Source organism: Mobula birostris, chromosome X (genome assembly GCF_030028105.1).
Source record: "Mobula birostris isolate sMobBir1 chromosome X, sMobBir1.hap1, whole genome shotgun sequence".
NCBI lineage: Eukaryota > Metazoa > Chordata > Chondrichthyes > Myliobatiformes > Myliobatidae > Mobula > Mobula birostris.
In genome coordinates, this window is record NC_092402.1 from 75434650 (window position 1) to 75460566 (window position 25917).

Consider the following 25917-nt stretch of genomic DNA (forward strand, 5'->3'; position numbering starts at 1 on the left):
GCCTCAGGACTCGCACCACCAGTTTCAAGAACAGTTACTACCACATGAACAGTTATTCATTTAAGGACTCTTAGCTTGTTATTTTATGCTCATTATTTATTTACATCTGCATTTGCACATTGTTGTTTATTGATCCTGTTTACAGTTAGTATTCTACAGATTTGCCAAGTATGTCCGTAGAAAAAGAATCTCAGGTTTGTATTGTGGTGACATGTATGTACTCTGATGATAAATTTTACTTTGAGCTTTGAATGCAGTTCTTACTGATTGATGGAAGGAAGCGGTCTTTGTTGCAAATGGATTGTGATTGTCTCAGTCCAATTCTGACTGGCATGGGTTCAGCAAACAAAGATGTCCCTAGTTCAGCACTCATTGCAAAACACCGAAGAGGCCACAGGATGGCAAGTATAGGACAATTCAAATCCACATTGATGGACATCTGGATATTAAGGGAACCAATGGATATCTGTGGTGTTAGCACAAAAATTGCTCTGAGGCAAAAGACCAGCCATGATCATTACTTTTCTTAAAACATTCATTCAATAAATGTGGGCTTCGCAGGCTGAATTAGAACTTAGCTGCCCTTGAGAAGGTGGTAAGCTGCATTCTTGAACCATAGCAGTCCTCTAGGTCTGGATATATCCTTGATACTGTTAGGGAGAGTGTTTCAGGAAATTGACCCAGCAATGGAATCTTTCCCAAGTCAGGATGGTGTGCAGCTTGGAGTACAACTTCCAGGAGGTGACAAGGGTGCTTTTGCTGCCCTTGCCCTTCTAACTGATGAAGGTTATGTTTTTGGAAGGAGCGAAGACTCTTTGGCAAGTTGTTGCAGTGTATCCTGTAGATGATACAAACTGTTGCTACTGTACATGTGGTAGAGCAAGTAAATGGTTGTGAAGTGAGTATTGAATAGTCAAGCAGGAGCACAAGGCCAAATGGCCACCTCTTGCTCCTTTTTCTTTCGCTCTTGGTACACTTAAACATGAAACAAATTGCAGGGACAGGGGAGCTGTAATATTTCAGTGGGCCTTACCTAGCCCTGATGTTCCCTCTGGAACGTGAAATGGAATCAGACTCATGTTAGTTGAAAACAAATCCATGTCAAGTAACTTTTTGGCTTCATTATAACAAGTCTCAATCATAAGACTGGTTGTGTTCGCCTTGGCTGATACCCATTGCTCCAGCAACATAAACAGATTATCTGGCCATTGCTGTTGATCAGACTCTGCTGTACACAGACTCTTCTCCAATAGACTAAGCAAGAGAAAGCACCACGGGCCATAAAGTCTTTTGGGATTTCAAGGTCAAAAAAGATGTAAGGAGTTGTGGGCAATCTAAATTCACAATCCTTAACAAATATGGTTGTCTTCACAACCACCTGCCTCCAACATTTTTTGACCCAGTTTTTTTTTTGTTGTATTGTATTTAAGTAGCAAGTGAGCCTCAAGTTACTTACTTGTGTAGATGACACACAATGCAAAGAGCACGTGGCAAGTCCATCCATAAAGAGCTTGGTTTACATTCCCCAATAACTACATTGGAATATTTAGGCTTTGCTTAGACAAGTATCCAGAACTGTCACATTTCAACAGCGGTGTTACCCAAATGCCAGTCAAAGCAAAAGGACACAACACAAATTGTACTCCGGACAAGATAAAATAATATTTTCAAGGACTTAAACATTTTTATGAGATTCAATTTATTAGCAGATGAATAAAAGGAACAATTTCTACATTTCAGCAGCTATCAATGGACATCTAGCAGTTTGGTATCTGCACAAAGCAATACAATTTATTGAAATATACACAGCAACCCTTGTCAACAGACTGGGTTATTAGCCAAGCATGTATTTCACAGTGACACATACTCACAGGGGCTCCACGGTACCTTCCTTTTGATTCAAAAGAAAATATCTGTACCGGTTTAACTTCACCCCTTCATTTTTTTCCATTTCTTTTGTACATTAAAGTAAAGCTGTTGTCTAGGAGAGGCTCACACAGTTGAAATCAGATGTCAAACCACTACAGTATACAGTTAAATAGAGGCATTTGTACACATTTCTTTAAAACAAAAGGAACTGTTAGGAAGAGGAACCACAGGGAGAAATAAGCTGGTCTGAATGTTTACAAACCAGGAGTTATTCACAGTGTTTTAATTAGCTGCAATGAAAGAAAATGAAAGGAACACTAAAACTGAAATTCCTGCACGTGTAATTACAGAGTGACACTCAGCCACAGAGTGATGCTGCTGAGTGTTTTAGCTGTCGGGATGTAGTGGCCGGGGCGGGGAGAGAGAGGAGCAACATGAAAGGGAGAAATTGTCCAAAGATTGCTTGTATACAACGTACAACTGGGATAAACAAATTCCAATTAGAAAAACAAACTCACACAGTAAAGGAATTAACCAAACAGGTTTTCCCATAAACTGACATGGGAAAACTATGGGACTCTAAAAACTAATTTATCAAAATGCACACTGGGTCACCTCTTTTTTTTTTGTAAAAACACTTCAAGGGGGGAAAAAAAACTGAAACCCACCAAAAACTCAGTGTATTTAGGTTTTTTTTTTGCAATGAGCTGTTGCAGAGCACAGCTAATCCAAATACCATAACTGATTTATGAAATGCATCAACTTTTCCAACCTGCCAAGAAGTTCTCATGCTGCAATGAAATTCACTACAAAAGTCAGGAATCGAAAGAACATTTAACATTTTTAATATTTATTGGCATATAAACACAGAACTGTTGTTACCACGGAGATCTCCTCCCTTTGAAAATAAACTCCATTACGCACATTCAAAAAGGTACAAGATCACTTCTTTTTCCCTGAAGATTTGTTTAACTGAATTGCAGCAACTGCATGCCACTTTTTAAGGATTCATCTGAAAAATACTAAATAGCAACTTCCTACAATGCTCAGGTGAGCGGCGATTTCAAGGCTTGGAATGGATTACATACCTGTATACTTTGGGGCGGGTTTGGAAAGGAAAATCCAACCCAAGGTAAAATATGAATAATCCTAACCTGGGCTGGCAAGGTAGTTGCTGCTCTGTTGATCACTCCCAGAGCAAGATTTATCTGATTAAACTCCAAAGCTGACAAAGATCACCGAACAAACTATGAACATTTCTATACAGTTAACTAACCTGCATTTATTATGCATGCAGATTTCTCAGTGACTGCACATGACACCCAACTCTTTAACGCTATTTCACAACATCAATTGTTCCCTCCTTTTCCCAACCCAACTTCAGAACTTGGGCCATTTTCCCCATTTCTGATGCTCCTATTAACTGCCATCTATATTGATGATCAAAGCTGTTACTTGCTTGGTTAAAATGTTGACACAAATGTTCAAAGCAGGAAAAATACTGCAAGTGTTTAATACAGACATTACTTCCAGTCAGACCTCTGCAGAGGCAACTCTCTCCTCTGGAGCAGGTGATAGGTGAGACCAGATGAATGGAAAGGAGGACAACTGCCAGTGCTTATACTGACAAAACCTGCGTTATCTATTGTAGCGGCCATCAGGCAAACTTACCCAAGCAGGTCAGCAACACGCTAAAGTAACTACCTCTTCCAGTTTGCGCTGCACTCTCTTCATCTTCAGACAAGCAGTCAAGGGAACACACCTTCACTTAGTCTTTTGACAAAAGATCAATATATAATAAGTTTCTAGAATGCCCCTTTCTCAATAGGCAGAACTACTACTAAACTCGAGAAACTAAAATGCAGCCCTATGAGAATCAGATTGATGACTTATGAATTGCTCCTGGAAGAGGCTGCTGTTTCATCAAGACACCACTGTCAACTGCAAACTCTGTTTTCTGTGTAAAAATAGTTCCTCTGGCTGCATAGTACCCAACTTACTATGGTTTTCCACAGCCTCTTCTTTAGAGTAATAATATTCCCAACCATAACATACCCCATATGTGCATTGATACTAGAAATAAAAGCAGAAAATACTGGAGTCAATTGACAAAACACTGCATTTTCTGCTTTTATTGCAGCATCTGCAATTCTGAGTTTCATTTACTATTTTCTACTGTACTAAGTAAACTCATACAACTATTTAGAAAAGGAAACCTGACTAATTTAATCAGTTATTTAAAATAGCTCACTAAATTGCATACCACTGGCACTGAAATACAAGAACTTGCAACAACATTTCAACAGAACAGTAAAAAAGACAAATTTAAGAAAGCACACACAAGGTGCTACTAATTCATAATATTTTGAAGTTTATTGCAAACTTTGGGCAGGTTTCTGCACGACAACTGATTGCATGTTCCATTCCATTCACAGACCTAAAAAAATGTTTGTGCACGAGAATGCTGCCTTTAATCTGAGGCGCGCTTAGACTTACTGATAACATTTGCTATTTTGTTTTACTCGGCCAATCTGTAGGTAACACTTTAATCCCAATTGCTTTCCTTATCCTTTATATTATGGGATTATTGATTTTGCACCAACAAAATATCCTAATTTCTAGAGGGATAAAAAAAGTTCTGTGCCATTAGAACTTTTGGGGAGAGGAGGCACAGAAATAGCAGCAATTTCATTAATTGATCCAAATTAATCTAATCTAATTCCACAGGCTACACAAAGACATAATTCCATAATTCAATAGCTGTTAGGGTTACCATTCCAAGAATTGCCTTGAAGACAAGAGGATGCCCTTATATCTCAACTTCATTTTCCAGGAAATATGAGCTCTCGATATTCAAGCAACTGCTTACTATTTCTGAAGAAAACTGCCTATGAGATGAATCCCTAAATGGCATTGATCAGTTCCAATATCTGATCACTTGCAACATTAAATGTTCTGTTTTCTTTTCAGGGTTTTTCCAATGGGAGGAAGTATCGCTTGCTGTGAAATACTTTCACACAAACTACTGGGCTGCTCTGCAAAGTTCTTGAAAATTTGCACTTTCCCTGCTCCTACATCACAAAACAGGTCTTAATCCTTTATCATTTTGGTCAGATCTACCATAGGCTTGGTTTGAAATGGGAGGGGAAAGAACAAAATAATACCAGGCAATGGAGACATCTTGTGCTTGATGCCACCGGTTAGTCCATAAGCACCACAAATTTATTCAAAGCTTTAGTGGGAGTACGGGATAAACATTACTTAAGAGGGGCAAACAGCACACTGCAAGCAAATTGCAAATTATAGAAAGGGTAGGCACAACAAAAGAGCTAGAGATAAGGTTGAGAATGATGAAGCAAAGGAGTGTGAGAGTGAGTAAGGAAATGAACAAGAGGAAGTGGTGAGGGAGGGAGTGGAATAGCTCTCCCCACAACCAGAGCCACAACTTTTCAATACAAATGCACAATTTATTCACTGCTGTACAATGTTTATTTATGATTTAGTGTATTTTGCAAACATATGCATTCTACCCAGATAGGGGCAGAGATACTCAGATGCAAAGATCGGCACTTGGATCAGACATTCTGGGCAGCACTGGATTAATAAGCTCGGTGTAGGCACAAAATTTTATGAAGGAAAAAATCAAAGTCTATTCAAAAATTAGATATTTATACAATGCTTGTAATCCCTCATTTTTATTAATCCCTGTTTTTAATGCAGCCTCCCAAAACACCTTCAAGATGGATGAAATCAAAGCAGTGCGAGTTTATTTTTGAACATTCTTTGTGCTGTGTTAATAATGGGAATTTTTATGCAACAATGCTGGATGGAGGTCTTGGAGGACCCAAGTTGGAAACTTAGATCCCCTTCTCCATGATTAAGTTGAAGGGGACTTTAAGAGGGTCAGTGACAAGCTAGTCAGCTTAGCTTTTGGTTATACCGGACTCGGGTCTAGGAGGTTTAATTTTATTTTTAAAGGAATACAGCACAATAACAGGCCCTTCTGGCCCAATGACACCCATGTAACCTATTAACCTACTAACCCATATGTTTCTGGAATGTGGGAGGAAACCGGAGCACCCGCAGGAAACCCACAGGATCACAGGGAGAACGTACAAACTCTTTACAGACAGCAGTGGAATTGAACCCTGGTCGCTGGCACTATAATAACGTTATACTAACTGCTACGCTACCATGCCATCCCAATTTTTTTTTGGCTGTTAAATGGAGGAAAATGAAATGTCTTCAAGCCAAGATCAATGGTGAAAAGGATTGTGAGTATAGGTAATCGGTGGGGCACTAAGTTTGTACCCTGGGCTCCTTTGCCCTTTCAGTATTTTGTTGTATATTTTACATGGACATCTTGATTGTGATTATAGTTTAATGAAGTATACTCCACTAAACACAATTTTTTTTGAAATTTAGAAACTATTCAAATAAAAGATCAGGTATCACAAAACAGTAAGACAAACACATGCCCTCTAAGCTGTAACACTGAGAGTAGCCTTTGTCACATTATACTTTTAAGTTGCAAGTTAAAATTTTTCATGATCAGAGATTCACGTTTGCTTCTAACTCCTCAAGTTCAGAGTAAAAAAGAAGGAAAAACAGCTATTGTGGAATACTCGGAAATGTATTGCCAGACTTATCATGGCTAGGAGGCAGGGACTTTCAATACATCTGACCAACTGCTTTTAACCATTGCCCCAGGATGGGGTTTGGTAGGATTTCACACAGCTCTGACCTCGGACTCAGAGCTGTGTAATTATTAGCTTAACTGGTTCTTTGGCTGCTCAAGAATTGGTCGCTGCATTAATGGGAAGGGGTATGATGTTGCCATTTAATAAACTAACATGTCCAGAGTTAGACCACTCGGCATTTTATTGAAAAAATCCACTCATCTTGAACCATTAACAAACAAACCCTGAAACCCTAAAAAGATAATAGAAGTCAACTTTTCAAAAGTCAGACTTTTGCTTTTCCCTCAGTTGAATATTTTCAGTTATATTCCAACCCTTCCCCCCCCAAAAAAATAATTCCGGTGTAAACCGATGGTTGATTGCAAAGTGTTTCTCTCGTGTACTCAATACACCAAATTGGTAACTAACATTTACATGCATCTTCCAAGAGAAAGGTAACCAAAAGCTGGAGAAGGGCATGGGGTGAACAAGACTGATATTTAAAAAAACCTTTGCCAAGGCGAATAAAACTGAAAAAAAAAACACATATCTATGTGGCAAAGTAGTTTTTGTACTGCAGATTGATCGAAGTTTTAGTGTTGTCTGTCTAATCCATATTGACCCAAGCAAGGAACAGTGAAAGAAAACGCAACATTGAAAAAGTATCAGAAACCACAGCTGAGAAGTGAGCTCAGACGGAGGCAGTGGGCAAGGGAGAAAGAGAAAAAGGTCTGATTTTCTTTAAAAGACCATTAGAGTTGCATTCATAACAAACTCAAAGAACACCACTGCCACCAACAGGCAGTTTTAAAAACTTAAACAATTCAATCCCCGGTCTGTCATTTATTTTCAACCTGAAGTTCCCATTCCCAATTTGTATTACTTGAAATGGGGAATTGGACAGCTGATGAATGGATGTGGGGAATGGGATGGGAGTGGGTAGAGGAAGGCAATTTAAAAAGTGAACTCCCATCTTGTTCACTCTCTACCAGCACAAAGCCCTTTCAGTTCAAGGCTGAGCTGCTGTCAAGGTACATGGGAGCAGGATGCAGATTCTCATCATTGTCCTTTTCGTTAGCAGCCATCAGTCATGGTCAATAATTCATAGCCTCTGACATCATGTCCTTACTTTCTGCCTGGAGCAACACAGTCTCTGTCCATCTCTCTTAGGAGAATCCGTGAAGACGTTCTTCCCCACAAACATACGGAGAAAACACCTGGTACAAATCATCCCCAGCACGGATTCTGTACTCCTTTTCTTTAACATACTATCATGTGGATAGTCTGCATGCTCAGTTTGAGGTGCTGTTATTTGATGATCCAGACGTTGATGCGACCACACCTGGACTGGTACTGGACACTGACTTCCTAATATGAGGCATCAAGTATGGGTCACTGGCAAGTTGTTGAACATCTATCCGGTCCTCTTTACGATATGCCAGACACCGGCGGATAAATGCCTACAATACAACAAGGGAAAGATTAATTTATGCAAATACAAATACAATAAAAGTGCTGAATTCTCTCCAAATATTGGCAGGAATGAAAACCAAATATATGTAATAATAGTTCTTTTGAAGTTTAGTGTTAAGGAACTAAACTTATAATAACTTAAACAACTAGATGAAGAGCTAGTCACCTGGGACTGTTGAAAAGTAAAAAAAGTAAAAAAAAAGTGAAAACAAAAAGTAAAAGTAAAGAAAACTAATGGACCCTGAATGTCACTGCAGAAAAGGCAATTCTTCACCCATCAGCAGTTCTCGGAAAATGATCACTTCATCTCACCTCCATTCCTGCCCAAAACAGTGATTATGGAACAGCTTCTTCCCCCTCTGCCATCCAATTTCTAAATTGATATTGAACCTATGAATACTACCTCACTACTTTATTTATTTTTGTTATTTTGCACTGCTTATTTTAAACTTAAATGTTATATATATATATATATATATACACACATACACACACTAAATGTAACTCAGTTTTTTCCCCTCTTATATTTATCATGCACTTCATTGTATTGCTGCTGTAAAGTTAACAAATTTCACGATATAAACAGGTGATATTAAATCTGATTCTGAAATCTGCCCTCAACTGCGGTTGCTTCAATGTGTTGTTTTTTTTAAAAATACAAGTACTGTAGATCTCCCATATTGCTCACAGCAATGAGGCAATGAAATGTATTACAGAAATCTGGAACTTTTAAATCTAATTTTGAAATTGGCAAAACCTGAAATGCAGGGCTGAAAGATAAAGACAGTGGGATTATGAGAAGAGCAGGACAGAGGAAGAACAAAGGTAATTATAAGATACAAGAATACTGTCTGCAAATAAGAAAGCATATGGAGCCCAGAAAACAATAGGAACATTTATAAAATTATATAGATTTTTTACTTGTACCTCCACATTATGCATTCCTAAAAAGTTCTATATCGTGATTTTCCATGACAAACCCTTGACAACAATCTGTGGTGATGTGGGGTATACTGTACTAAAGGTAAAGCCAGTATGTATGCAGAGCTCAAGGGAGGAGTAGGGGGAAAGGAGTGGGCAAACACAATTGGAGAGGGAGTTTTCATGTGCAGGGCTTGATTAGAGAAAGAATGCAGAAACTTGAGCTACAATCAAGGCCAAGGAGAGCGCAATCGAGCATCAAATAGAGGCTGCAAAGGAGAATTTGGAGGCAAGGAACTGTGGCAGGTAACAAGAGGTAGGGGTGAAATGGTTACACAGAAATGAATGGAGATTTAATACTAGTTCTCGGATGGCTGTAACTGTTTTTTACCCCATGTCTCCTCACCACACCATGAAAGGCTGCCTGCTGAGTGACTATTCTGTTGCAGTTCAAAATATGCGAAATTATTGTTCAAGGGTCTGGGAAATGAAATAGCTTTACAGAAGCTAGGTCTGGACATCAAAGACAGACAGTTGCACTAGACACTAAAGGTGCTCTACAGCAAAGGGACTGTGTGGGAAGACAGATTTAGACTTTTGAAAATAGTGAATGTCCCATTTTGTCACTGTAGAAATTGCCAAATTCTTCACTAGCAGCAGATTAAATTGACAGAATAAACTCAAGGTATTTAATAAATAAATTTAAAAACAATTTTAATGGTTAATTTATTTTACAAAAGTTGTTGATTGTCCATTATTTATAATTACAATCAGAAAATCATGCATTTAACAAAACAGCATAGGAACAGGCCCATTGACCCACAATGTTGCACTGAACTAATTACTCATTAAAAGCCTACTAAATAGTCCCTTTTGTCTACATAATGTCGCCATCCCTCCATTCTCTGCATACTCATGAGCCAGTCTAAGAGCGTTTTAAGCACCTTTATTGTACTTGCCTCCACTACCACCCCTGGTAGTACATTCCAGGTACCCAAGAGTATGTTAAAAAAAAAATTGCTCCAGATACCTCCTTTCAACTTTCCCCCTCTGACTTTAAATGTATGGCCTCTGGTATTAGACATTTTAATCCTGACATGAATATCTTGGTCAAGGCCCTTGCAATTTTATTCTTTACCTCTCTGGGGTAATAATCTGGGGTATATTTCATTAGATCTTGAGGACTTGTCTGCTTTAATGTTCTTCAAGTGACCACACCCTAACTCTTCCTTAATCTCAAATTGCCCTAGGATATTAGCATGCTCCACACTGATCTCACTATCCCCTTTCTTTTCCTTTGTAAATACCACAGCAGTGTTTATAAAGGGGATAATTCATTTAAGACCTTGCCACATCCCACCTCCAGTCACATGTTCCCTCCTTTATTTTGAATGATCCTATCACTACCTGACATAAAGATGAAATTAAACAATTTTATCTTGCAACTATTCATTTATGGCTATTGTATTTCCTTAATTACTTTTCAATTTTCTTAACTGTCTAATTATCAATTACTTTATTGCATATTCAAGTATGCTTTAAAAAATTATGAATTTACATACTTAGAAAAAAATACAAAGCTCACTTTCCAGCAGTTATGTCAATCACTCTCCCTTCAGTACTGATACATTCCATTAAAACAACTTCATTCACAAGACCTATTTTGAAAGTGCCAGGTAGCCAATGCTTGCACTATCGTACATGAACTTGGCTTTACGGCCAGTAAAGATTTTGCTGGGCAGCTTGTGAATGGAAACTGGACAATCAACTGATCTAAAGAGAACAAGCGAGGTTAGATCTACTATTAGCAATAATGTTTCTGCTATAGGTACCTCCAAGGTTGAGTTTGATCAGTTGCTTTCTGGAAGTTGGCTTAGCCATTTACTTCAGAAATAATACTGACTCCTACTGCCACGTACACTACCCCTTGCCAGTGCAAAACTGCCTCATGACTATCAGTTCTACAGTACATATACTCATTTAATTTTACCCAGGAGAAACATATCAGTTCTTGGCAAGACATCCTTTCATTCAGTTCTTTAAACTGTTTATTCCACAAAAGATGAAATTCTACTATTCCACTAAAGTTGAACTATACCAAGATCCTTTATTTATACAAAACAACAGGACATGCATCCCAGCCAATTTATGCGATTGCGATAAGAATAGCCGTTCTACATGCAGCACATATGCCAATGATTTGTAAGTTTTGTGGGTCAAAGCAATGCTAACCTCACCAAGTTCAAGTAAGGCACCAAGCTACCATTGTTCAGATCGAAAGGGCATAAGTTATTGCTCATTGCGTCTGTTATGCCACAACAATACTTGCTGGTGCCAGCACCAATTCTGAAAATGTCTTTCTCTGGAAACTTCTATCAATATCAAGGATCAAAGTTCCAAATAAACTTATTATCAAATATGTCACCATATACTACCCTGAAACTAATTTTCTTACAGGGATTCACAGTACAAAGAAACACAATAGAATCAATGAAAGACTGCACAGAACAGGGTGGACAACAAAAGACAAACTCTGCAAATCAGTTTAGTGGTGGAATCAGTTTATTGTTGGGTTGAGTGAAGTTATCCCCTCTGGTTCAGGAGCCTGATGACTGAGTGGAAATAACTGTTCCTAAACCTGGTGGTGCAGGATCAAAAGGTCCTTCCTGATGGCAGCAGTGAGGCGAGAGCATGGCCTTGGTGGTGGGGGTCTTGATGATGGATATTGCTTTCCTGTGACAGCGTTTTATGTAGATGTGGTTAATGGTGGGGAGGGCTTTACCCGTGATAGACTGGGCCATATCCACTACTTTTTGTAGGATTTGCTGTTGTTTCCTTGGTGTTTCCATACCAGGCCGTGATGCAACCAGTCCATATACTCTACACTGTGCATCTGTCGGAGTTTGTCAAATTTTAGATGACATGCCATACCTGGGCAAACATCTAAGAAAGTAGAGGTGGTGCTGTGCCTTCTTTGTAATGTGCTGGATCCAGGACACAGCCTCTGAAATGATAACGCCAAGGAACTTAAAGTTACTGATTTTCTCCACCTCTGATCCCCTGGTAAGGACTGACACATGGACCTCCAGTTTCCTCCTCCTGAAGTCAATAACCAGCTCTTTGGTTTTGTTGATATTGAGTGAGAGGCTGTTATGGCACCACTCAGCCAGATTTTGAATTTCCCTCCTATATGCTGATTCATCACCGCCTTTGATTTGGCCAACGACCGTGGGAGTTGTGTGAAGTTGCCTCCGTGTTCTGTCAGTCAAAGTGAGCATAAAAGTCACTGAGCTCACCTGAGAGCAAAACCTTGCTGTTACATATGTCGCTTGGTTTTACTTAGTAAGAGGTGATGGCACTCAAGCCCTGCCACAGTTGTCGAGCATCCTTCAGTGATTCAAGTTTTGTCTGGAACTGCTATTTCATAGGTGAAATGGCTTTCTGGAGATCGTACCTGGATACCAAGGATTTTCTTTGATCGCCACGGATCTAGTAATCAGCAGATTGCAGATCTCATGGTTCATCCAGCTTTTGGTTGGGGAAGACTCGGTATGATTTTGTGGGGACACACTTGTCCACAACTGTCTTTATAAAGTCCATGACAACTGTGGTGCGTTCATTCTGATCCACTGATGAGTCTTTGAACATGGCCCGGACCATTAGCTCAAAGCAATCCCATAGCTGCTCCTCCGCCTCTGCCTCCTGCAACCAACTCTGTAGTCCATAGAAGGAATAAAAATTACTGAATCCTGGACCATAACTCATACAAATCACCAAAGGTGTAGCTACACATTATAAAACTGGCCATTTTTATCTCCACTGATGCAGGTCTAAAGTTCAAACCCATGATCACATTCACCTCATCTCAGCCAGGCTACAATTTCTAGAATAAATTGCTAAGCAAAAAGTGATACTGTGTTCACTGATCCAGATATCCTAGAGCATTACAAATAGGCAGAGAGGATTATACTTAATATGTTCACTGCTCATAATTTCGTAATGAGTCCATAGAAACATAGAAAACCTACAGCACAATACAGGCACCAAACATGCTGTGCCAAACATGTACTTACTTTAGAAATTACCTAGGCTTACCCATAGCCCTCTATTTTTCTAAGCTCCACGTACCTATACAGTAGTCTCTTAAAAGACCCTATTTTTTTTCAATGGTTCTTGTTCCAGTCGAAGCAAGCAGCTGAGAAGGAGTGAAGAAATTGGGTAGAAAAAGACATTTTTTTTTTTTAAGCACTGCTCGGGGAGAAGGGTCTGCACTGCGCAGGCACGTGACGTAGCGCGCCGAGGTTTAAAAAGAGAAATTTTCAACGGTTCTTGTTTCAGTCGAAGCAAGCAGCTGAGAAGGGGTGAAGAAATTGGGTAGAAAAAGTCATTTATTTTTAAACACTGCTCGGGGAGAAGGGTCTGCACTGCGCAGGTGCGTGACGTAGCGCGCCAAGGTTTAAAAAGCAGACCACCATATACAGCGGTCATCGTCGGAGTGGACTGAGTCACAGTGGGACGGCTTTGGCTCAAACAGGCTTCGGCGAGAACAGGCAGAGGCCACGGTAGGTTCCGGTAAGTTTTTTGTTCAGATTGTTTAGTGCAGTGAGAATGCCAGGCAGGATGTTGGAATGCTCCTCTTGCAGGATGTGGGAAGTCAGGGAGCCCTCCGGTGTCCCTGACAACGACACCTGCAAGAAGTGCATCCAGCTGCAGCTCCTGACAAACCGCGTTAAGGAACTGGAGCAGGAGCTGGATGACCTGCGGATCATTCGGGAGAATGAGGAGATTATAGATCGTAGCTACAGGGAGGTAGTTACGCCAAAGGAGCAGAGGACAGGAAATTGGGTCACTGTCAGGCGAGGGAAGAGGAAAGGGCAGGCAGAGCAGGGTTCCCCTGTGGCCATTCCCCTCAAAAACAAGTATACCGCATTGGATACTGTTGGGGGGGATGACTTACCTGGGACTAGCCGCAGTAGCCGGATCTCTGGCACTGAGTCTGGCTCTGCAGTGCAGAAGGGAGGGGGGAAAAAGAGGAGAGCAGTAGTGATAGGGGACTCGATAGTTAGAGGTGCAGATAGAAGGTTCTGTGGTCGTGACAGAGAATCCAGGATGGTTTGCTGCCTCCCAGGTGCCAGGGTCAAGGATGTCTCTGATCGATTGCATGACATTCTGAAGTGGGAGGGTGACCAGCCAGATGTCGTGGTGCACATCGGTACCAATGACATAGCAAGGAAGAGTGAAGAGGTCCTGGACAGTGAGTATAGAGAGCTTGGTAGGAAGTTGAAAATCAGGACCTCAAGGGTGGTAATCTCAGGATTGCTACCTGTGCTAGGTGCCAGTGAGAGTAGGAATAGGATGCTCTGGAGGAGGAACAAGTGGCTGAGGAACTGGTGTAGGGGGCAGGGTTTCAGATTTCAGGATAATTGGGACCTCTTCTGGGGCAGGTGGGACCTGTACAAGAGAGACGGGTTACACTTGAACCACAGGGGGACCAATATCCTTTCAGGGAGGGTTGTTAGTGCTATTGGGGAGGCTTTAAACTAGATTTGCAGGGGGATGGGAACCAGAGTGCCAGAGCTGACAGTGTGGCTGGGGTGAAAATAAATGATGTTGAAAGTTTAAGCAAATCCGCTGATAGAAAGGTTGTGAGTGGTGGTAAAAATCTTCTGAGGTGTATATATTTCAATGCTAGGAGTATTGCGGGGAAGGCGGATGAGTTGAGGGCGTGGATTGACACGTAGAATTATGATGTTGTAGCAATTAGTGAAACTTGGCTACAGGAGGGGCAGGACTGGCAGCTTAATATTCCAGGGTTCCGATGTTTCAGATGTGATCGAGGCAGAGGAATGAAAGGTGGGAGAATAGCATTGCTGGTTAGGGAAAATATTACAGCAGTGCTCAGGCAGGACAGATTAGAGGGCTTGTCTACTGAGTCCTTATGGGTGGAGCTGAGAAACAGGAAAGGTATGGCCACATTAGTGGGATTGTATTACAGACCACCCAATAGTCAACGAGACTTGGAAGAGCAAATCTGCAGAGAGATAGCAGGCAACTGCAGGAAACATAAAGTTGTGGTGGTAGGGGATTTTAATTTTCCATACATTGATTGGGACTCCCATACTGTTAGGGGTCTAGATGGTTTAGAGCTTGTAAAATGTGTTCAGGAAAGTTTTCTAAATCAATATAGAGGGACCAACTAGAGGGGATGCAATATTGGATCTCCTGTTAGGAAACAAATTAGGGCAAGTGACAGAAGTCTGTGTAGGGGAGCACTTTGGTTCCAGTGATCATAACACCATTAGTTTCAACTTGATCATGGACAAGGATAGATCTGATCCTAGGGTTGAGGTTCTGAACTGGAAGAAAGCCAAATTTGAAGAAATGAGAAAGGATCTAAAAAGCGTGGATTGGGACAGGTTGTTCTCTGGCAAAGATGTGATTGGTAGGTGGGAAGCCTTCAAAGGGGAAATTTTGAGAGTGCAGAATTTGTATGTTCCTGTCAGGATTAAAGGCAAATTGAATAGGAATAAGGAACCTTGGTTCTCAAGGGATATTGCAACTCTGATAAAGAAGAAGAGGGAGTTGTATGAAATGTATAGGAAACAGGGAGTAAATCAGGTGCTTGAGGAGTATAAGAAGTGCAAGAAAATACTTAAGAAAGAAATCAGGAGGGCAAAAAGAGGACATGAGGTTGCCTTGGCAGACAAAGTGAAGGATAATCCAAAGAGCTTTTACAAGTATATTAAGAGCAAAAGGATTGTAAGGGATAAAATTGGTCCTCTTGAAGATCAGAGTGGTCGGCTTTGTGTGGAACCAAAGGAAATGGGGGAGATCTTAAATAGGTTTTTTGCGTCTGTACTTACTAAGGAAGCTGGCATGAAATCTATGGAATTGAGGGAATCAAGTAGTGAGACCATGGAAACTGTACAGATTGAAAAGGAGGAGGTGCTTGCTGTCTTGAGGAAAATTAAAGTGGATAAATCCCCGGGACCTGACAGAGTATTCCCTTGGACCTTGAAGGAGACTAGTGTTGAAATTGCGGGGGCCCTGGCAGAAATATTTAAAATGTCGCTGTCTACGGGTGAAGTGCCGGAGGATTGGAGAGTGGCTCATGTTGTTCCGTTGTTTAAAAAAGGATCGAAAAGTAATCCAGGAAATTATAGGCCGGTGAGTTAACGTCAGTAGTAGGCAAGTTATTGGAGGGAGTACTAAGAGACAGAACCTACAAGCATTTGGATAGACAGGGGCTTATTAGGGAGAGTCAACATGGCTTTGTGCGTGGTAGGTCATGTTTGACCAATCTGTTGGAGTTTTTCAAAGAGGTTATCAGGAAAGTGGATGAAGGGAAGGCAGTGGATATTGTCTACATGGACTTCAGTAAGGCCTTCGACAAGGTCCCGCATGGGAGGTTAGTTAGGAAAATTCAGTCGCTAGGTATACATGGAGAGGTGGTAAATTGGATTAGACATTGGCTCGATGGAAGAAGCCAGAGAGTGGTGGTAAAGAATTGCTTCTCCGAGTGGAGGCCTGTGACTGGTGGTGTGCCACAGGGATCAGTGCTGGGTCCATTGTTATTTGTCATCTATATCAATGATCTGGATGATAATGTGGTAAATTGGATCAGCAAGTTTGCTGATGATACAAAGATTGGAGGTGTAGTAGACAGTGAGGAAGGTTTTCAGAGCCTGCAGAGGGACTTGGACCAGTTGGAAAAATGGCTGAAAAATGGCAGATGGAGTTTAATACTGACAAGTGTGAGGTATTGCACGTTGGAAGGACAAACCAAGGTAGAACGTACAGGGTTAATGGTAAGGCACTGAGGAGTGCAGTGGAACACAGGGATCTGGAAATACAGATACAAAATTCCCTAAAAGTGTCGTCACAGGTAGATAGGGTCGTAAAGAGAGCTTTTGGTACATTGGCCTTTATTAATCGAAGTATTGAGTATAAGAGCTGGAATGTTATGATGAGGTTGTATAAGGCATTGGTGAGGCCGAATCTGGAGTATTGTGTTCAGTTTTGGTCACCAAATTACAGGAAGGATATAAATAAGGTTGAAAGAGTGCAGAGAAGGTTTACAAGGATGTTGCTGGGACTTGAGAAACCCAGTTACAGAGGAAGGTTGAATAGGTTAGGACTTTATTCCCTGGAGCGTAGAAGAATGAGGGGAGATTTGACAGAGGTATATAAAATTATGATGGGTATAGATAGAGTAAATGCAAGCAGGCTTTTTCCACTGAGGCAAGGGGAAAAAAAAACCAGAGGACATGGGTTAAGGGTGAGGGGGGAAAAGTTTAAAGGGAACATTAGGGGGGGCTTCTTCACACAGAGAGTGGTGGGAGTATGGAATGAGCTGCCAGACGAGGTGGTAAATGCGGGTTCTTTTTTAACATTTAAGAATAAATTGGACAGATACATGGATGGGAGGTGTATGGAGGGATATGGTCCGTGTGCAGGTCAATGGGACTAGGCAGAAAATGGTTCAGCACAGCCAAGAAGGGCCAAAGGGCCTGTTTCTGTGCTGTAGTTTCTATGGTTTCTATGTATCCGCCTCCACCACCGTCACCGGTAGCCCATTGCACGCACTCACCACTGTGTAAAAAAAAACTTACCCCTGACATCTCCTCTGTACCTACTTCCAAGCACCTTAAACCTGTGCCCTCTTGTGTTAGCCATTTCAGCCCTAGGCCTGACCAGAGTGTGATATTTCCAATAGAGCAGTTGTGCAAATGATATCAACACCATGTGACAAACTAACCCAGAATTAACCTTCAAGCAGACAATTTTTAAAAGGTGCAGATTTAGAAAATAATGAAATGGCAGTAGGCCTTGTGACCTTGTAGTCTGCTCTGCCAATGTCAGGACTGATCCTGTATCTCAAATTCATCTGCTGCAACATGACACTTCATTTTGTCTTTATTACAAAACTCTGATCATTGAATTTCTTCAACAACGGAGATCCAGAGAATTCCAAAAACCTAATGAGTGGAAAAAACTTCTTTTCATCTCATTCCTAAATCTGAATATTTATTCTGAGATATAGCTCCCTCATTCAAAACTGAGAAAATAGTCTGCCAAAATTTTACTCATCTTAAATGAGATCTGTCACATGTTGTAACTCCAATGAGTAAAAGGCAATATTATTTAATTGCTCCTCACAGTAACAAATTCATTTCAGGATCCAGTTGTACATCCGAGTATCCTCCAAGAGGACCGCAACCTGGTCGTGGTTTGGAGGCTTGCGTGCCTCAATGACCCAGAGAGCTATGTTGGCTGGTACTAGGACTTCATGCTTTGGTTCTTGGTAGGCTCACCCATGGCAAACAGGTCAAAGGGTAGAGGCCAGACTAACAGCAGTCCACTTATCCTCTAGGTTCGGGGATTCAGCTCAGGGTTTACAATCCTGACTGGTAAACTGAATTGTTACAGAAACAGCAATGAAGAATCCTTCTACATCTGAGTGTGATGGTTTTTCTGGGTCTCCACCTGGGACTTGGCACTACTGACAGTAGTGAAAACAGAGAGGAAGCTACTGACATGATGAAGGAAGCCCTGAACATCACCAGAGATGAAGGACCTTTATTGTTGCCCTAAACTCTACTGGCATAACGGACAAAAGAGGGACATCCAAGTATAACCTTCCTTTGCTTACAAGACTCCAGATGTGGTTATAAAGTCCTATGCAAATGTGCAAGACTTGAAGAGTACTTCAACCCATTTATAATCAAGGCCAACAGAACATTTTCCTTCTAAGATGGCAAGTTCAGCTCTACACTAATTATATACATATTAAACCACTGAAAAGTGCTCATTTTTATTTTTCATACTTGTGTTACACTAACTTGTATCCACCCTTTTCACTTAATGTTTGGTCATTCATCATTTCTTCCCAAAATTGTTCTCAATAGTTGGGTTTACTGTACATTAGAACCATAGAAACTACAGCACAGAAACAGGCCCTTTGGCCCTTCTTGGCTGTGCTGAACCATTTTCTGCCTAGTCCCACTGACATACACACGGACCATATCCCTCCTTACACCTCCCATCCATGTATCTGTCCAACTTATTCTTAAATGTTAAAAAAGAACCCACATTTATCACCTCGTCTGGCAGCTCATTCCATACTCCCACCACTCTCTGTGTGAAGAAGCCCCCCCCTAATGTTCCCTTTAAACTTCTCCCCCCTCACCCTAAACCCATGTCCTCTGGTTTTTTTCTCCCCTTGCCTCAGTGGAAAAAGCCTGCTTGCATTCACTCTATCTATACCCATCATAATTTTATATACCTCTATCAAATCTCCCCTCATTCTTCTACGCTCCAGGGAATAAAGTCCAAACATATTCAACCTTTCTCTGTATAACTGAGTTTCTCAAGTCCCGACAACATCCTTGTAAACCTTCTCTGCACTCTTTCAACCTTATTTATATCCTTCCTGTAATTTGGTGACCAATACTGAACACAATATTCCAGATTCGGCCTCACCAATGCCTTATACAACCTCATCATAACATTCCAGCTCTTATACTCATTACTTTGATTAATAAAGGCCAATTATTGGCATTTTGGTCAGAGCTGCACAGCAGTGAGGGAGGCTCTTTTACTCAACTCACTCATTCCAATCTTGATGCCATATGTTCACATTAGGCCCATATCTCTCTACTTTTTTCCCTTTCAAGTACCTGTTCAAATGCCTTTTAAATCTTGAAGTCAGTTATATTGATCCCAAATAATCTTGGATTCATTCCTCACTATTAGGGCCCCCAGAGGAGGAATTTGAACTATGCCTAAATGTTATCTTTGCACCTTGCTAACTGATGTTTCCAGCACAAGGATAAGATTGTCTGGACTAAGCATATATAAATGGCTATTTACAGGATTTTCCCTCCTCCCCTTTCAATTGAAATGAAACCAGAGTGCTCAGTAACATTTATCAGTTAAGGTAAGATTGAAAATAGCAAGCAAAGATATAAACACTTCATTAGTGATTACACCTTTGAAGCTGACAAAATGGGGGAAACATTATAGATATTTTGCTCACGCCATAGATTCTTCAATGACCTAGCATACTCAAATGATCAGCTAGACCATACTAACAACAGGGATGCCAATATTCAAAAATCCACAAAGCGTCACCTCTTCAAGTCTCTTTAGCTACTACTCCATCCCCTGACTGAACTGTTATTCAGTGCTCCATTCTGGAAATAAATATGTCTGGGTGTCAACAACAAAGCTCTACATGAAAGATGATGCTGTGGTGACCCACTTTCTAAGCAGGCGAACTAGCTCACAAAATGGCGCGCACAGTGCAGCTGCAGTTCGGCACCAGCCGGTTCACGTGGAACTTCACACTGGCCACCATGGCCCAACCTCTCCTGGGGGTGGACTTCTTGCGAGCTCACAGCCTGCTGGTTGACTTGCAAGGGAAAAGACTGGTCCATGCCAAGACTTTCCAGATGTTCTCCCTGGGTGAAGCCAAGTTGCTGGCCCCACACCCGGACTCTATCACGCTGTCTGACAATGAATTCACCAGAATCCTGGCGGACTTTCCATCGGTTCTGGCACCGCAGTTCACAGCAGCCATGCCCAGACACGGAGTACAGCACCACATCCCGACCCAGGAACCACCCCTCCACGCCCGTGCACGAAGGCTCCCCGCCGGACAAGCTCCAACTGGCGAAGGAGGAGTTCAAGAGGATGGAGGAATTGAGGATCCTACGGCGGTTCAACAGCCCATGGGCCTCCCCCCTTGCACATGGTGCCCAAAGCAGCCAGGGGCTGGAGACCATGCGGTGACTACCGCAGACTGAACGACACTACAACTCTAGACCGCTACCCCGTGCCACACATACAGGACTTTGCAGCAAACCTGCACGGGGCAAGCATCTTTTCCAAAGTAGACCTCGTCCGGGGATACCATCAAATCCTGGAACACCGTGAAGACATCCCCAGAACAGTACTCATCACCCCGTTCGGCCTGTTCGAATTCCTCCGAATGCTGTTCGGCCTGAAGAATGCCGCACAGACGTTCCAGCGGCTAATGGACGCGGTGGGACGCGACCTGGACTTTGCGTTCATTTGTTTGGACAACATTCTCATAGCCAGCAGTAGTCATCAGGAGCATCTGTCCCACCTCCACCAGCTCTACTCCCGCCTGAGAGATTTCGGCCTCACAATCAACCCAGCCAAATGCCAGTTCAGACTCGACACCATCGATTTCCTGGGCCACAGGATTACCAAAGACGGGGCAACACCTCTGCCCGCCAAGGTAGACGCGATCCGCCACTTTGCCCAGGCCAACACAGTCAAAGGCCTGCTGGAGTTCGTTGGTATGGTGAGCTTCTACCACCGCTTCCTCCCCTCAGCAGCCCGTATCATGCGCCCTTTGTTCACTCTGATGTCGGGTAAGGGCAAGGACACTACTTGGGACGAAGAGGCCGCAGCCGCTTTCGTTAAAGCCAAGGAAGCCTTGGCAGACGCCGCGATGCTGGTGCACCCCAGAACGGACATTCCAACCGCCCTCACAGTGGACGTATCCAACACAGCAGTCGGTGGGGTGCTGGAGCAACTCATCGAGGGGCGCTGGCAACCCCTGACCTTCTTCAGCAGGCACCTGCAGCCACTCGAACTCAAGTACAGTACCTTTGACCGGGAGCTGTTGGCACTATATCTGGCAATCCGGCATTTCAGGTACTTCTTAGAAGGCAGGCCGTTCACCACATTCACGGACCACAAACCGTTGACCTTCGCATTCACGAAGGTGTCTGACCCCTGGTCATCCCGCCAGCAGCGACATCTGCCCTACATCTCCGAGTACACGACGGACATCCAGCACGTCTCGGGAAAGGACAACATCGTGGCGGACGCACTCTCCAGACCAGCTGTCCAGACCCTGTCCTGGGAGTGAACTATGCAGCACTGGCGGGGGTGCAGCAGGCAGACGACCAGATGCCCAGTTACAGGACCGCAGTCTCGGGTTTGCAGCTGCAGGGCTCCCTCGTAGGTCCAGGTGAGAGGACCCTCCTGTGTGACGTGGCTACCAGCCAACCTTGCCCCATTGTCCTGGCAGCCTGGCGGCGGCAAGTTTTCAACTCCATACATGGCTCACCCATCTATCAGGATAACCGTCCGGATGGTCTCCAGCAAGTTCGTGTGGCATGGACTTCACAAACAGGTTAGCGAATGGGCGAAAATGTGCATGCAGTGCCGAACAGCCAAGGTGCAGCGGCACACCAAAGCCCCGCCGCAGCAGTTCGAACCCACCCGCCGGAGGTTCGACCACATTCACGTGGATATCGTGGGGCCCCTGCCAGTGTCGCGAGGAGCACGGTACCTCCTAACTATGATAGACTGGTTCACCAGATGGCCAGAGGCGGTCCTGCTCACCGACACCACCGCCAATTCCTGCGCCCGAGCACTGATCGCAATCTGGGTAGCACACTTCGGGGTACCGGCCCACATTACCTCCGACAGAGGCGCCCAGTTCGCCTCCAGCCTGTGGTCAGATGTGGCCAGCCTGTTGGGAACACAGCTACACCACACAACTGCCTACCACCCACAGTTGAATGGACTAGTGGAACACTTCCACTGTCACTTGAAATCGGCTCTTCTGGCCCGCCTGGAGGGGCCTAACTGGGTGGACGAACTTCCCTGGGTCCTGCTTGGAATCCGCACGGCGCCCAAAGAGGATCTGCACACCTCGTCGGCCGAGTTGGTGTACGGCGCACCCCTGGTCATCCCAGGAGAGTTCATACCAGCCCTATGGGGGCAAGAGGAAGAACCCACAGCAGTCCTGGACAGACTACGCGAAAGGCTCGGCAACCTGGCCCCCGTACCGACCTCACAGCACAGACAGATCCCGACCTGTGTACCCAAAGACCTGCAGAACTGTAAATCTGTATTTGTATGAAGGGGCGCACACCGGGCACCGCTACAGTGGCTGTACGAGGGGCTGTTCAAGGTGATCAGGAAGAACGGGTCCACGTATGTTCTGGACACTGGGGAGAAAGAGGAGGTTTTCACGGTGGACCGACTCAAACCGGCCCACGTGGACTTGGCGCAGCCGGTCGAGGTTCAGGCAACCACGGCGCAGAGGCAGACCACCCAAACAGAGACTGATCTAGACTGTGGACATTGTGGGGTGTATCACCAGTTCTGGGAGGGCGGGGGGGGGTGGGTTATGTGGCGACCCACTTTCTACACAGGCGAACCGGCTCACAAAACGGCACACGCGTCGACAGAGAGGACAGCCCCAAAATGGCGCTGGGCTTTCTTCACCAGCATGGGGAGAAAGCCCGCACGCGGGGAGTGACTTTTGTAGTGCACCTATGATGTCATTTCCGCCCGGAGAGGGCAGAAACAGAACTGTGTAAAAGCCAGTGCCGCGAAGTTTGAATAAACTAGTCTTGAGTGCAACTTACAGATTGCGTACCATTATTTCTAGCTGTGTGTGTAGCACATCGCTACAATGCCTCCAACTGAATAATACAACTTGCACTAAAATATTTAGGAAAATTACAACTGACATTTCTTAAATTTATCTTGGAGATAAATGACAAGTTTATCCTGGCATGGCTCCCTTTTATTGGCCATTTCCAGCTGCCATTGTGTTGCTGCCGGGCCCATTTGAATTGCTGCAGTCCATGAGGCAAATTAACGATTTCAATATGGACTTTAAGGAATTTGAACCAAGAAATGAAGCAGCAACTGAATTCAAGATAGATTTGCAGTTTCAATTATTCAAAAGTTGAATGCCCCATTAACTACTTGGCCTCGCACAAGAGCTAGGAACAGAACATTTTTCTTAAGGCAAATATTGGGGAAAATTCAAAGCCACTACAGTGAAACTTCATCTTTGTTCTGCAGCAGTTATTTCCCTTTCTCCCGTCATTAGGGAAGAAACAGTACTTAAAAAAAAAGTCATTTCTTCATCCAGCTATTGAGGTGTGTGCAGGAGATGCACTCAATAGATACTATTTTGCAGGACAACAAAAAAAGGCCATCACCTAGAAGATCACAAGTACACACATCCCATTACATCAAGGCTAAAGATACTTCGACCATAAAACGTAGGAGCAGAATTGGGCCACTTGCCCCTCAACTCTGCTCCGCCATTCCATCATGACTGATTTATTATCCCCCTCAACCCCATTCTCCTACCTTCTCCCCATAACTTTTGACATCCTTGCTAATCAAGAACCTATTAACCTCCACTTCAAATATACCCAATGACTTCACTACCCAAAACAAAAGAGATGGTTGTTGACCTCAGGAGGACACAGAACCACTACTCTCCGCTGAACATCGACGACTCCTCCGTAGAGATCGTTAAGAGCACCAAATTTCTTGGTGTTCACCTGGCGGAGAATCTCACCTGGTCCCTCAACACCAGCTCCATAGCAAAGAAAGCCCAGCAGCGTCTCTACTTTCCGCGAAGGCTGAGGAAAGTCCATCTCCCACCCCCCATCCTCACCACATTCTACAGGGGTTGTATTGAGAGCATCCTGAGCAGCTGCATCACTGCCTGGTTCAGAAATTGCACCATCTCGGAACGCAAGACCTTGCAGCGGATAGTGAGGTCAGCTGAGAAGATCATCGGGGTCTCTCTTCCCACCATTACAGGCATTTACACCACACGCTGCATCCGTAAAGCAAACAGCATTATGAAGGAGCCCACGCACCCCTCATATAAACTCTCTCCCTCCTGCCATCTGGAAAAAGGCACCGAAGCATTCAGGCTCTCACGACCAGACTATGTAACAGTTTCTTCCCCCAAGCCATCAGACTCCTCAATACCCAGAGCCTGGACTGACACCAATCTACTGCCCTCTACTGTGCCTATTGTCTTGTTTATTATTTATTGTAATGCCTGCAATGTTTTGTGTACTTTATGCAGTCCTGGATAGGACTGTAGTCTAGCGTAGTTTTTGTGTTGTTTCATGTAGCACCATGGTCCTGAAAAACGTTGTCTCATTTTTACTATGTTCTGTACCAGCAGTTATGGTTGAAATGACAAAAAAAAGTGACTTGACTTGACTTGACTTAGCCTCCATAGCCATCTGTGGCAATGAATTCCACAGATTCACTACTCTCTGGCTAAAGAAGTTCCTCTTCTTCTCTACTTTAAAGGAACGTGCTCGACTTCCGAGGTTGTACCTTCTAGTGCTCCCGCACAATCGGAAACAACCTCTCCACTCTATCTACTGTAGGCTTTTCAATACTGGATAGGTTGCAATAAGACCCCTCTCATTCTTCTAAACTACAGCGAGTACAGGCCCAGAACCATTAAATGCTCCTCATATTAACCTTTTCATTCCCAGGATCATTCTAGCAATTGCAACAAAACTGCTGGCTAAATTTTAAATTGGTTATTCAGTAAATAATAAAATGCAAGGAACAGGGGACCTGAAACCAATGTTGTTAATAGTTGTTACACACCTTTGGCTGTATAATCTCACCTTTGCTTCTGCACTGTTCACTGGCTTCTGAGGGAACTGCACCTCTGTGGCTTTCAAAATCGTGTTTTCCTGTAGAATGTCCTGTTGGGACTGGTTGTGACCAAATGGCTGTGGAACAGAGAGGGAGAGGTGAACATCAGAGATTAAAATTGCAAGCTTGAATATTAGATTATCATTCTGAGGGCTGTGTTTTTGGGACGTAGTACATCTCAATACAAAGCACCTTGCAGTTTTGTAGTACATTAACAATTAGAGATAAATGAAGGGTCCACAATGAAGTCTGTCAATGATATTAAAATTAGCAGTATGACTAAGAGAGGAAATTCTGGGTTATAGGCAGATCAATGGACTGATTCAGTGGGTACCAAAGTGTCAACAAGAATTTAATTGGGAAAAGTAAGCTAGCACCAAAGGAGTGTGATACATAGTAGGACAAAGGGAACCTAGGACCTACTGAGAGTTGGGTGCCACAGAAGCGTAGCAGTAAGCACAACAATATTACAACTCAGTGTATGCGTTCA

General features: G+C 43.1%; 1 protein-coding gene across 10 annotated transcripts in view; it reads right to left on the reverse strand.

Moving 5' to 3' along the window:
- Window positions 1–1682: 1682 nt before the first annotated feature.
- Window positions 1683–25917, reverse strand: part of tlk2 (tousled-like kinase 2) — a 178115-nt gene continuing 153880 nt past the window's right edge. For all 10 annotated transcript variants that reach the window (XM_072249857.1, XM_072249856.1, XM_072249849.1 and 7 more), the window contains 2 exons: window positions 25397–25504; window positions 1683–8008 (listed from right to left, as the gene is read on the reverse strand). In XM_072249857.1, the coding sequence (XP_072105958.1) occupies window positions 7841–8008; window positions 25397–25504 (276 nt within the window). In that variant the 3' untranslated portion in view covers window positions 1683–7840. The remainder of the gene's footprint in view (window positions 8009–25396; window positions 25505–25917) is intronic.